This window comes from Lynx canadensis, chromosome C1, assembly GCF_007474595.2.
Source record: "Lynx canadensis isolate LIC74 chromosome C1, mLynCan4.pri.v2, whole genome shotgun sequence".
Lineage (NCBI taxonomy): Eukaryota > Metazoa > Chordata > Mammalia > Carnivora > Felidae > Lynx > Lynx canadensis.
In genome coordinates, this window is record NC_044310.1 from 213605182 (window position 1) to 213617612 (window position 12431).

The window sequence follows — 12431 nt, forward strand, 5'->3', positions numbered from 1 at the left end:
GGGGGGGGGGTGGGCAGCTAATGATTCCTGATCTGGGTGCTGATTACGTGAGCTTTCAGTTCGTGAAAATGCACACTTACGTTTTCTGACTTGTGCACTTGTGCGTATGTGTGTGTGTATCATACCTAAATAAAAGTGTTTTCATTTTGAAGCTTTTGTGGGGATGACTTTCTCTCCACTCTGGCTCCTTCTATAGGTATCCGGCCTACTCAAACAAAGGAACAACATCAAAAGCCAGGTCCCTCGCTCACAGCTTGGCCCTCCTGAGAACACAGCTCTGATATTTGTACATTGTTTACACTTAATGTAACCTCAGGTTGGAGACATCCCATCCATACCTCCCACCTAAAAGTGCAGTTGGCCAAATCCGGCCCAAGGCCTCTTAGGGAAAGGGAGATAAGACTCCAGAACCCCTTGTATCTACAAACTATAATGTTATGATGGGAAGAGAAACAGAAGTAGCAACCGCTTAGACTTTGAAGACCACATAAAGTGAATGATGTGAATTGTTCTCTCCACGTAGACAAGTTTAACTCTGTTCTTCAGATTCACATATTTAGGAATTCTAGCCACAGTTAGAAGTTCTTTGTCCAAGCAGGTGGCTTTCTCTTATCTAGCTGTTGCATTCTCCTTTTATAACCAGGAATTATGTTTCCAAAACCAAAAATGGAAAAATAAAATTGGGTTAAATAACTAAGCACATTTCCTTTCCTATTCTCTTTACTTTGGTTTTGTGATTGTCACAGTTCTAGAATTTGTCTTTGGGACTGCAGTGTTGGGGCTCTGCTGTTGAGCTCTCAAAGCGGGGAGCTGAGTGGAGGAAGGGCCGGTGTGCCCCTGAGCAGCCCCCAGCTTGGCGGGAGCGAGCGGCGCCTGCCCACAACCTTGGACAGCAGCTGTGCATTCTGATTCCTTTGAACCACGACTCTGACCTTTCTTCCTACTCATTTTTGTTTCTTGAAGGACTGTGTCCAGGAACTTTTCTACTGTTTTCACTTTACTTTGCCTATAAAGGTCTTCTTAAAAGCTGGATGAGCTGCTTTCCTCTTCCTCCAGATTCTCTGCTTTCTCATTTGGCAGAATTTCTCCCAGCTTCATCAGATGGGGGAAGGAGGGTGGACGTTGGGGGAGGGGGCCGGGCGATTTGCCATCTATAGGGAATGTGGCACTGATTTCTTTTCATTCAGGGCTACTGGCTTATGAGTAACTGACATCAGAATTACAGGTCAAGCTTGATTTGGGGAATTATTCCATAGATTAGGAATATACGGTAAAACAGATATTGGGTCCAAATACCATTTTACTGTCTTTAAAATGAAATCCTTTCTGTTGGGATTTTATTCACAGTGTTAAGTATTTGGTTACTCTCATTACCAATAGGGCATACTCAGGAGAACAGATCAATTGGAATACTGTCCATTTAAGCCCCATGAAAAGACACACTCTTTCTTTTTGACAAAAATCAGGTATCTGCCCATTAGGGGACCAACCATCTAACTTGAGGCCTGTCCTCCTCAGAAGGACGTGACATCTACCCAGTAAATGTCTCCTGGCTGTCTTCCCTGAGCGGGAATTACAATGAAATTGTAAAATGTAAGGTGATTTTTAAAAATAAGTGAATTAAGTTTTAAAAGTAAAAGAAACCCTAAACAGTTGAAACCTAAACCTGAATTGTCTGCCCGTTGGCCGGAGCAGTCGTGTTATTTTAGGTGTGAAACAGCTCAAATGAAAGCTTGCCCATAAATCTCTACGCTATTTTATTGGTGCTGCTTTATAATAGAGATCAAAGATTGGGACTGGAAGCCTGTCTTAACGTGGAGTCCAAAGAGTTTTAAGATGTTCCTCTCTGACCCCAGCAGGTTGTCAGAGTGTTGATGTTTTGTTAATGTCAAACTGTGCAGCAGAGTTGATCAGATTCGGAGTTCGTGGAAGTGTTGATATGAAAAAGGAAACTCTTTCAACAGAGATGTTGGCCGGCAGATATCAATGCCCTTTAGGTTGTTGCAGTGTGTGAGTGCGGGGCCAGCTGTACCTTCCTGCTAAAACCTTGAAGTCCTCAGAGAAGAGGAGAAAAACTCCCTAAGTTCCCAGGCTCCGGCAGCCAATGGGCTCTCGGGGGTGTGAGGGAGTTTGGGAGCCAGCGGAGACCCGGGGTGGAAGGGGCAGGAGACCCCCCCACCCCCGCTCGCCCCTTCCCGGCTGGGTCACTGACATCTGGCTCCCTTGAGCTTCAGTAGCCCCCCTGCCGCTGCTAGTCCCTCCTGTTCCTCTTTGCATGGATGATTGATTCTTCCCCTCTGTGGCCCTTTCCGTTGGTCACAGGGCTGTCCTGGCTAACCCGTTGCTGAACTTGGCCAGCCTGCCCGCTGTGGCTTTAGCAGATGTCTCTGCTCTCTGAGGCTAATATAAGATTTTGTAGTCTGGATGGTACCCCCACCCAGCTGCCTTGGGCAATGGCGTATTTACCCAAATGATCAGTTTCTCTCAAGTCTCCCAAGCCCTGGTCCAGAATGCTTAGAAAGTCAGTGTCCTGTCACCATGTCCCTTCTTTTCCATGACGGCTTTTAAACTCTGCGCTGATTCAACGTTAATGCTGGCCCGAAGCATGCTTACGGAGACTTAGAACCCTTTAAGTCCCTTTCCTTCTCCAATGCCTGAAGGGCTGTCGATCTTCATCCAGTTCGTATTTGTTGAGGCCCGGCCGTGTGCCAGGTGGCAGGTGTGTAAAGATGAGGGAGATGCTGGTCCTGCCTTGGGGAAGTCAGAGGAGGTGGGCACGTAACGAGCACTTACAGTACACCGGGCCCCCTGCAGTTACGGAAGTAGTCTGGGAGGTGGGTGGGGAGCACTAGGGAGGACAGAGAAGTCGTACCTGCCCGGGCTGGTGGTAGGAGAGGAGCTTCCAAAAGAGCCAAGACGCCTCACGACAAAATTGAGTTTTGAGCAGCGTTTCAAATTTGAAGTCAAAAATTTCGAGGTAGACACGTGGGTAGAGAGGGCATTCCAGGCAGTGGCTGAACGAGGAGCAAAGCAGTTTGGAATTTCTGGAGTAGAAATTGCAGGATCCAAAAGCTGAAGTTACAAAGAGAGGCCTGGAGTGGCAAGCTGAGGAGTGTGGACTTCATCTTGAGGGCAAGTAGGGAAGGGACATGGTCTCCTTTGTTTCAGGGAGAAAGTCACCTTGGCAACCATGTGGTTGAAGAACAGTGAGGCCAGAGGGAGGAAAATTGTTATCAGGACCAGAGCCCTTTCCCTCAGCTGTGGCCCCTTGAGGCTTTGAGTAACCACCCCAAAGTAGGCGGGGAGTTTTGCTCATAGAATTTTAGGAGAGTTTACCAACATGCTGGTGTCCAGCTGGACTCCAGGAGAACTAGAGCAATAGGTGTCTTCGGCCTGGTGCTAAAATGGACATCCTGAGCAAGGAGCCCCTGGCTGCTTCCCCTCCCATCCAAGAATCCATATCACACAGCAAGGGGTGGGACTGGGTACCCGGGAAGTTGGCTTCCCCATGATGTCTCTGATTTCTCCTCGGAGATAGAGGCCCTCTGCCAGCTTCTCATTGAGAGCTTTTGGCCACCGTTGACCCTTGGCCACTGAACACAGAGACGGAGGGTTCAGGCTTTACTGGACACGTCTCCGCCCCATTGCAGGTGTTTGGACCCTCCCTCATTAGCAGGACAGGCAAAAAAATCAAACTGTCAAATTCAATTCATCAGCTATTGGAAAGGTAAAGGCCATGTGTCCTACTGTAAATGGGTTTGCAGATTATCACTGGGTAGAGTAGAGTAAGGAGATGCAGAAGTATGGAGAATAATAAGGAAACCTTACCCAGAATAATTTCCACTCCACAACTCTGCTGCCGGTTTAGAAGACTATTCAAATATAATCCAAGAGAGATGAACGTGGCCACACTTGAACAGTGGAAGACGGAGAGGAGAGAAGACTCATTTGAGAGAGATTTAGATGTACAAACCTACAGATTCTGGGAACTGATTGGTTGTAGCAGGCAGAGGAGAGTGGAGAAATCACAAGATAACACCCAATGGTGTTCTGTGGGAGGGGTGTGTGTGTGTGTGTGTGTGTGTGTGTGTGTGTGTGTGTGTGGTTTTGTTGTTGTTTGCTTGCGTGTTTAACTGGTAGCAGGGTGCTTCTGCTCTTAACAGAAATAGGAAACATAGTCATAGCAACAGCATCCCCCTGATGCATAAGTGGTTGCGTGATGCTGTGACAGCCAGCAGTTTCTCACCCCCCGGAGGGACCTTTCTTCTCTTTTCCTCTTGTTCGATGTGTCCTGCACTCACCACCCCTGTCTGGGAGGTTGTCCAGGCGCTGTGTCCAGATGTCACAGAGCCGACGAGCATGCGTAGACCACAGACTCTGGTCCAGGTGGGGCTCCCCTGAAACAGCAGGACTTGTATTCGAGGAAGCAGCTCATTGAGAGCGGCTGCCTGTGTCTCTGGCCCTCCTCCCACGGGGATCCCTGCTGTGCTGTGTGCACCTGACACGTGTGTCATGGGATCATGGAGCGCATTGCCAGTGCCCCCAGCAGAAATCGGGGCCAGTGCCCCCGATTTATGAGAGGCCACGACATGCCAAACCACGGATGTGATTGTAATATCTTCTTCATCCCTTCATCCCTTCTCTTCTTTGAAAGAGAAATAACCATCTATTTGCAAAACTACATGGGCATAAAGACTTCTCTCTGAATACCGTCTGAATTCTGCCCCACGATCTGGTGAAAGTTTATTAAGAGGAATGCCCTTTAAAAACTAAAGATAATTACACTACCTGAAAACGTTTTCAAGTTTAGCTTCTTCATGAGCACTTAGGTTCTTTGGCATTTGAATATGAAAATGTTGTCCTCTGTATAAGAAAAAAAGATACGAAGCAGTGTTTATAACCTGGGCGGCCACTGAGTGTGCCAGTAGTGTCTAGGAGAGAGCAGTCAAAACAGTTTGTCTTCTACTTAAAATGCTAGCTGTCTATGAAATTCTTGTGTCAGGTTGTTTAAATAGAAGTCCACCATGGATTTCATAAAATGTTTAACGTGATGCAATAAACAGTAAACACGGAAAGAATAAGTGATTCGTTCCCTGGGCCGGAGTCAGTCATTTGCAGACAAGGTGCCCGCTGTGTGTCAGGTACGAGATAGACGGGCACAAGAGCTGGTGCTCCTTCCTGAAGATTCCAGGGTGCGGTGGGAAGGAGAGGCATGGAAAGAAGTAACTAGGACGTGTGAAGAGCTACAGAAGTGTCACAAGAGAGCTGGGAGAGTGGAATAAGTGGCTGCTTAGGACGGCCTCAGATCCTTTTCGAAAGAGCTGCAGGGAGGGGGGACGGGAAGTATACGAAACACCATACATCCTCCCCTGGGGGAATCTGGATATGCCTTTGAGGGATGATGATGAGCCGAATCTGCGAGGATGTGCAAAAGTTGGCCAGATGTAAAACACCCAGAAAGATGTCCCAGAGAGAACAATCTTGGCAAGACCTAGAACGGTGAGCAGGCCTGGCAGGTGAAGGGTGTGCGGTGAGTGGCCCTGCTGAAGGGGAAGGCCTCGCCGGGTGACCGAAGGACCTGGTGGGCCGCGGGATGGCCGGTGAGCGGACTTGTATTGAGCATCTTAAGTATTGTTTTGCCAGTAAGAAAGCCAAGGCTCAGAATTCCACTAGTTTGCCCAGGGTGTACAGGAGGTGGTGGGCCCAGGATTAGACTTCAAGTCTGTGGGGCCTCAAATTCTTTACTCTTTTAACTGCGCTGTGCTCCTGATGAGTATGGACTTTACTCTGCTGTTTACTGATCTTTAGGCTTGTGTGTGTGTGTGTGGGTGGGTGGGTGGGTGTGTGTGTGTGTGTGTGTGTGTGTGTGTGTGTGTGTGTGTGATAAAGGCCTTTTCTGCAAATAAAACATAACCTTAAACTCTAATATATAAGAACAGATCAGGTTGTATTTCATTAGCTTAAATTTCTTTCATATTTAAATGTGTAAGACTTATGAGATCAACTCAAGAAAGCAGTGGCTTTTTCTTAATAAGCTTTTATTTTAGACTCATTTTAGCCTTAACAGAAAAGTTGCGAAGACAGTACAAAGAGGTCCCACTTCCCAGTTCCCCCAGTGTTAACATCTTATATTACCCTAGGACATTTGTCATAACTAACAAGCTGATACTGGGAAATTACTATTAACTAAACTCCATACTTTATTTGGATTTTACCAGCTTTTCCACCAATGTCTTCTTTTGGGTTCACTCCAGGATACCACATTGTATTTAATTGTAGTGACTTTTCTTTTGACAAACACAAAGTCAGGAATTGCATTATGTTCGCATGTGCTCAGCTTTGTGATTCAAAATAAGATAGTGCCTTGAACACTTGAAAGAAACACTACTATATGTAAAGAGGTATTAAGCCCTGGGCTACGAGCATGCCGGGAGAGCAGCCTACTACCGAAATACAATTGGTATAATTATCAGATAATGCAGGGCAGAGAAGAATCCCAGAATTCACACCCAACCAATTTGATTTAGTCTATCTTAGCTTGGGCTGTCATAAAACATACTATAGACTAGGTGGCTTAAACAACAGACATTTATGTTTTCACAGTTCTGGGGAGTAGTAGTCCTAGATGAGGGTCCCAGCCAGTTCGGTTCATAGTGAGGACTCTTCCTGGCTTGTAGACGGCTGTGTCCTCACAGGGCCTTTTTTTCTGTGTCTCTGCAGGGCAGGGAGAGGAGAGTTACCTCTCTCTATCGGATCAGAGCCCCACCCTGTGACTTCATTTAACCTTAATTACCTCCTCAAGACCCTACCTCCAGTGCGGGGACATTGAGGGCTAGGGCTTCCCCATAGGAATTTGCGGGGGTGGGGGGACAGTTCCATCCATAGCAGAATCCAAAACCTGAAATGATGGGAAATCTTTACAATCTCGTCCCAAGACAGTGTGGTCTTGAGACTTTCTCCATTTTGCACCTTACGTGTATGCAGGTAAAGATGTATTATCTTGTAAAACACCGGATACCTGAAAGACAATGTTAAATATGTAGATCATATTTTAACACTCATTAAATAAGTTAAAGAAAATGTAGTGTCATCTGAACAGATGGTATAAAAGCAACGGCAAGGGAAAAAAAAAAAACATCAAAAATGATTGTCTTACAAAAAGCTGTTACCAAAAGTTTTCGGGTGGTCATTAGATTTCACACAGGTGTTTAAAAAAAATACCGCATCCTTCAGAATAATGCCAAGTAATGCCATACAGTTATTAATTATTTGTTACTGGTGTGGGCCATGAGTTCTAGAATTTACATTTCCATACCAAAGGTTATTTACTGTATTGAAACAGGGTACAGGTACAGTCACTTCACAGAGTAAGAAACCACGGGGAGTGTTGAAAAAGGGCTGCTACTGTGGCTGGTTTAGTTTGGGAGGGGAGTGGATGGTAATCAAGAAAGGTGTGGAAGAAGGAATAGATTAAAGGGAAGAGAGAGTGAGATCCAGGTAGAGATACTGTGTTCATCTTTGGAACTTTAGAGAAAACAAGTAGCATTCTGGGACAGCTGTGAAGTCATCATTTTAAAGTAAGTTGAAGAGAATTTTTTTTTTTTTTTTTAATTAAAGAAGGTATACCACTGGATCAGTTTATTATGGACTGGAAAGATCAATAAAGGGAAGAAATCATTTGGGCTTAAAGAACTGCAAAATGAGTGATCAGTTGATCCTAGCATTCTCCTAGGAAACCTGTGATACTTTGTTGGAGTATCCCTGCTGATCTTCCGACGTGTGGTCTGGTCAGCTGCGATACTTACTACTTTCAATCACGAAAGCATCGATTCTGCAATTTTATTTTGGTGAAACCCCGTCATGAGTTTACACTCCGCCCTTGGGTTCTTTTATTGTTCCCAGATTTATTGGCAAATCATTGATAAACACAACTGTGTATTTTGAAAGTGTGAAACGATTGCCAAGATGAAGTTAAGGAATACATGCACTGCCTCGCACAGTTAGGTCTTGTGTGCGTGTGGTGAGAATGCCTCATTCAGGTTTACTGTCAGCAGACTTCAAGTGTACCGCGTCCTGCCATTAACCGTAGTCACCATGCTGTACCTTAAGATCCTCAGAACTTACTCATCGCGTAACCGAAAGTACGTGCCATTTGATCTATACCTCCCCATTTTTCTCCCCCCAGCCACTGCCATGTAAGTGATACCATACGGTATTTGAGATCCTGTCTGGCTTATTTCCCTGAGTATAGTGCCCTCCCAGGCTCATTCATGCTGTCACAACTGGCAGGAGTTCCTTCTTTTTTTATGGATAATAATATGCCATAGTTTATGCGCATGTACACATTGTCTTTATCCCTTCATCTGTCAACAGACACTTGGGTTGTTGCCATGTCTTACGGTTGTGAATAATGCTGCCGTGAGCATGAGAACACAGATATCTCTTCAAAGGACTGATTCCATTTCCTTGGGGTATATGCCAGGAAGTGGGGTTACTGGATCAAATGGTAACTCCGTTTTTAGTGTTTCGAGGGACCTCTATACTGTTTTCCGCTATGGCTCTACCAATTTAGATCCCCCCTCAGTAATGTATGAGTGTTCTCTTCTCTCCACATCCTCACCACCCTCTGTTATTTCTTGTCTTTTTGGTAATAGCCATCCTAACAGATGTGAGATAATCTACCAGTCCCACTTACAACAGCGTGAAAAACAATAAAATACTTAGGAATACATTTAACCAGGAGGTAAAAGTTGTGTACACTGAAAACTGTAAGACGTCGATGAAAGAAATTGATAAAGGCACAAATAAGTGTAAAGACAGGCATCCTGTGTTCTTGGATTGGAAGAATTAATATTGTTAAAATGCTCATACTCCCCAGAGTTACCTACAGATTCAGTGTAATCTCTATCAAAATTCCAATAGCATTTTTCACAAAAATAGAAAACCTCTCCTAAAATTAATATAGGACCACAAAGGACTATGAGTAGCTAAAGCTATCTTGAGGCAGAAAGCAAAACCGCAGGCATCACACTTCTCATTTCAAACTACGTGACGAAGCTACGATAATCAAAACAGTAGGGTACTAGTATAAAAACAGACACATGGATCAGTAGGACAGAATAGACAGCTTGGAAATAAACCCATGTACGTGAGGCCAAGTAGTCTTTGACAAAGGTGCCAAGAACATACAAGGGGGAAAAGACCGTCTCTTCAATACATGGTGCTGAGAAGACTGACAGCCACATGCAAAGAATGACACTGGACACCCATCTTACACTGCACACGAGAACTCACTTGAATTAGGAGCGCCTGGTGGCTCTCAGTTAAGCATCCAACTCCCGGTTTCAACTCGGGTCATGATCTCACGGTTCGTGAATTTGAGCCCCACATCAGACTCTGCGCCGACAGCGTGAAGTCTGCTTGGGATTCCCTGTCTCGCCCTCTCTCTGCCCCTCCCCTGCTCGTGTGTGCATGCTCATATTCATTCATTCTCTGTCTCTCCCTCTCTCCCTCTCTCAAAAATAAATAAATAAACTTAAAAAAAAAACCAGCTTGAATTAAAGACTTAAGTGTAAGACCTTGGGTTCTTAAGTATAGAGTTCAACTGGAAGATTATATCCAAAAAGTCCAACTCATTCTCGACTCTAGGGTTTCAGTTTTAGCGTATAGTAAAATGTAATTATTTTTCATTTCTGTAATATCGTTTTTCCCCGTTACCAATTCTTCTCACCTTTCCAGTTCACATTCCCATTCCTCTGGAGGCTCTTCGCAAATGTGCCAGGTGGCATGGTCCTTCTGTGGCCTTCAGGGGACAGTGCTGCCTCCCATCTTCAGTTTGCTCTGGAAGCTCAAGCTCTTCATCAAACTCTGTCCTCTAGGGGCACCTGGGTGGCTCAGTCAGGTTGAGCGACCGACTTCAGTTCAGGTCATGATCTCACGGTTGGTGGGTTCGAGCCCCGCGTCGGGCTCTGTGCTGACAGCTCAGAGCCTGGAGCCTGCTTCCCATTCTGTGTCTCCCTCTCTCTCTGCCCTTCTCTCTCTCTCTCTCTCTCTCAAATACAAATAAACGTTAAAAATCAAAAAACAACAACAACTGTGTCCTCTGGGTGGCTCCCAAGTCTGGTCAACTCCTGCAGATGAGAGAGCAATGTGCTCATGGGCCTGTTCTTTGCTTGCAGGTTGTCCCCATGCTTCCCAGGCTGCTGTGTGAGGAGCTGTGCAGCCTCCACCCCATGACAGACAAGCTGACCTTCTCTGTGATCTGGACACTCACCCCAGAGGGCAAGGTAACAGCTTACACGCGTGAGCAGTTCATTCAGTGAGTCCCTGTTAATCGCCCACTTTGTGCCTGGTGCCGAGCTGGAGTCCCACGGTGGTAGAAGGGCACTGTACGGGCAGTCGCCATAGAGAACAGAGGAGAGCCCCCTGCCTCTGAAGAGCTGTCAATCCATTTAGAAGGCCAGACTGACCGTGAGCAGTTGGAAATAGGTTGTTTCTTTCTTATCTTTTATCAAACGGAAGAAGGAATTGTGTAAACAAAGTCACTGGGGAGGCTTAGTGCAGGAGCTGAGATGTAAAGCTGAATGTGGACCGGCAGGGGCAGAAGGGGCAGAAGGGGCAGAAGGAGCTACAGTTAGGAGGACGGGCCCTGTTTGAAGGAGGACACTGCGGGGAAAGGGTTGTGAGTATGGGAAGGTGGCACGGAGTCAACCTGTGGGGACCCTCAAATGACAGTCGCAAATGAATTCTGGGTTGTTAGGGTTCCTCTGAAGGGTCATGAGAAAGGTGACATTTTGGAAAGATTAGTGCCACATCTTTGTGCAGGTGACCTGATAGTTGGAAGATGAATTAAATTGACACAGAGCAATGCCATAATCAGGGCCCAAGGTGATGAAACTACGGACCAAGCACAGAAAGGAGAAGAATGTCAGCAGGCACTCCCTAAAGGTGGGGGATAAATGAGACAGCTAAATGGAAGATAACTCTAGGAAAAACTAGTCTTCTCCCCACAGACAGAACCAACCCTAAACATCCAAAAATAAGGTAATGATTAAGTAACATACAGCACCGATTCAGTGGGATGTTATGCAGTTACTAGAGCTGTTACAGGGACCATGTAAGAGCATAGGAAATGTTTATGCTGTAATGTTCAATGGAAGTAAAAAGAAGATATTTAATTACAAAGAGGCTCCAAATAAAGATGGAGAATCAAATACCCACATTTACTTTCATTCCCTCCCAAAACCTCACTAAAACAACAGCGAAGAGATTTTTTTTAAAGGCATAAACCCACAAGGACAAAGAGAATGGGAGAGCAGACAACAGCAACAAAATTTTGGAACTGGGAAGCAGATGGATGAGTGGTCACTGACTTAGCAGTCCTGAGAAAGCTGAATCCTGAGCCAACAATCGAGAAGGCCAAGAAACAACTCAATTTTGCATAGCCGAACCCTAAAGAAATTCAGAAATTGATGGCACCAGGTAACTGCACAAAGTGGAAGAGAGGTGGGTGAAGAGGAAACTAACCGTATTGGTGGACAGTTCATTTAGAAAGATTGCCCCTCCCGTAACTTGGAAGAAGAACAGAAATTTATTCTCTGGACAGGATGAAGTTAAGGATGTCTGAACAGGGGACACCAAACACACTTAATGGTAATGGTCGTTTGGGAGAGGTTGATTGAGTGCTAGCCTCCTAAATGTTAAAAGTCCCAGCTTTCTTTTCCAGCTAAATGCAGAATTCTGGTCACCAAGGCTTATACTCTTGAGTCCGGAGATGAGAAACTTTTCTTGAGGAATCAGAGTGTGAAGAGTTAAGGATCATCGCCTCAGGCACTCCCCAACCAACAGCCCAGCTCCTCTCCCTGTAGGGAATCTTAGAGGCAGCAAGTTCCTTCAACGCGAGCAGAGCTCTTTAGGATTTCACTAAAAATCAGCATTTCAGGATTTCACTTCCACATATGAAGAGACATCCAAGGGGCACCTGGCTGGCTGAGTCAGTGGAGCGTGCGACTCTATATCTTGGGGTCATGTGTTCAAGCTTCACTCTGGGCATACAGCTTACTTAAAAGAGAGAGAGAGAGACAACTAAAACTAAAGCCACTACCATGAAGTAGAGAAACCAAAGCAAACAAACAGAAAAAAGCAACTAGGACAAAACAGACTGTACAGGGAAAAGAAATTATCATTTATATCTCTAGAGAATTTTTTAAAGAAATTATAAGATCTAGATACTTTAAAACAAGAAACAGGAGCAGGGAGAAAGAGCTCGTGGAAATTTAAAACATGATAGAAGAAATAAAGGCAACTCAAAATTCTGGTTGGCAGATAGAGTTGAGGAGTTGTCCCAGAAAGAGACAGAACAAATAAGAAAATTAGAGGGGCGCCTGGGTGGCGCAGTCGGTTAAGCGTCCGACTTCAGCCAGGTCACGATC

The 12431-nt window shown here is 45.4% G+C and overlaps 1 protein-coding gene across 7 annotated transcripts in view; it reads left to right on the top strand.

The window, feature by feature from the left end:
- Positions 1–12431, top strand: part of DIS3L2 (DIS3 like 3'-5' exoribonuclease 2) — a 350877-nt gene that overhangs the window by 241971 nt on the left and 96475 nt on the right. For all 7 annotated transcript variants that reach the window (XM_030324128.1, XM_030324127.1, XM_030324126.1 and 4 more), the window contains one exon: positions 10179–10286. In XM_030324128.1, the coding sequence (XP_030179988.1) occupies positions 10179–10286 (108 nt within the window). The remainder of the gene's footprint in view (positions 1–10178; positions 10287–12431) is intronic.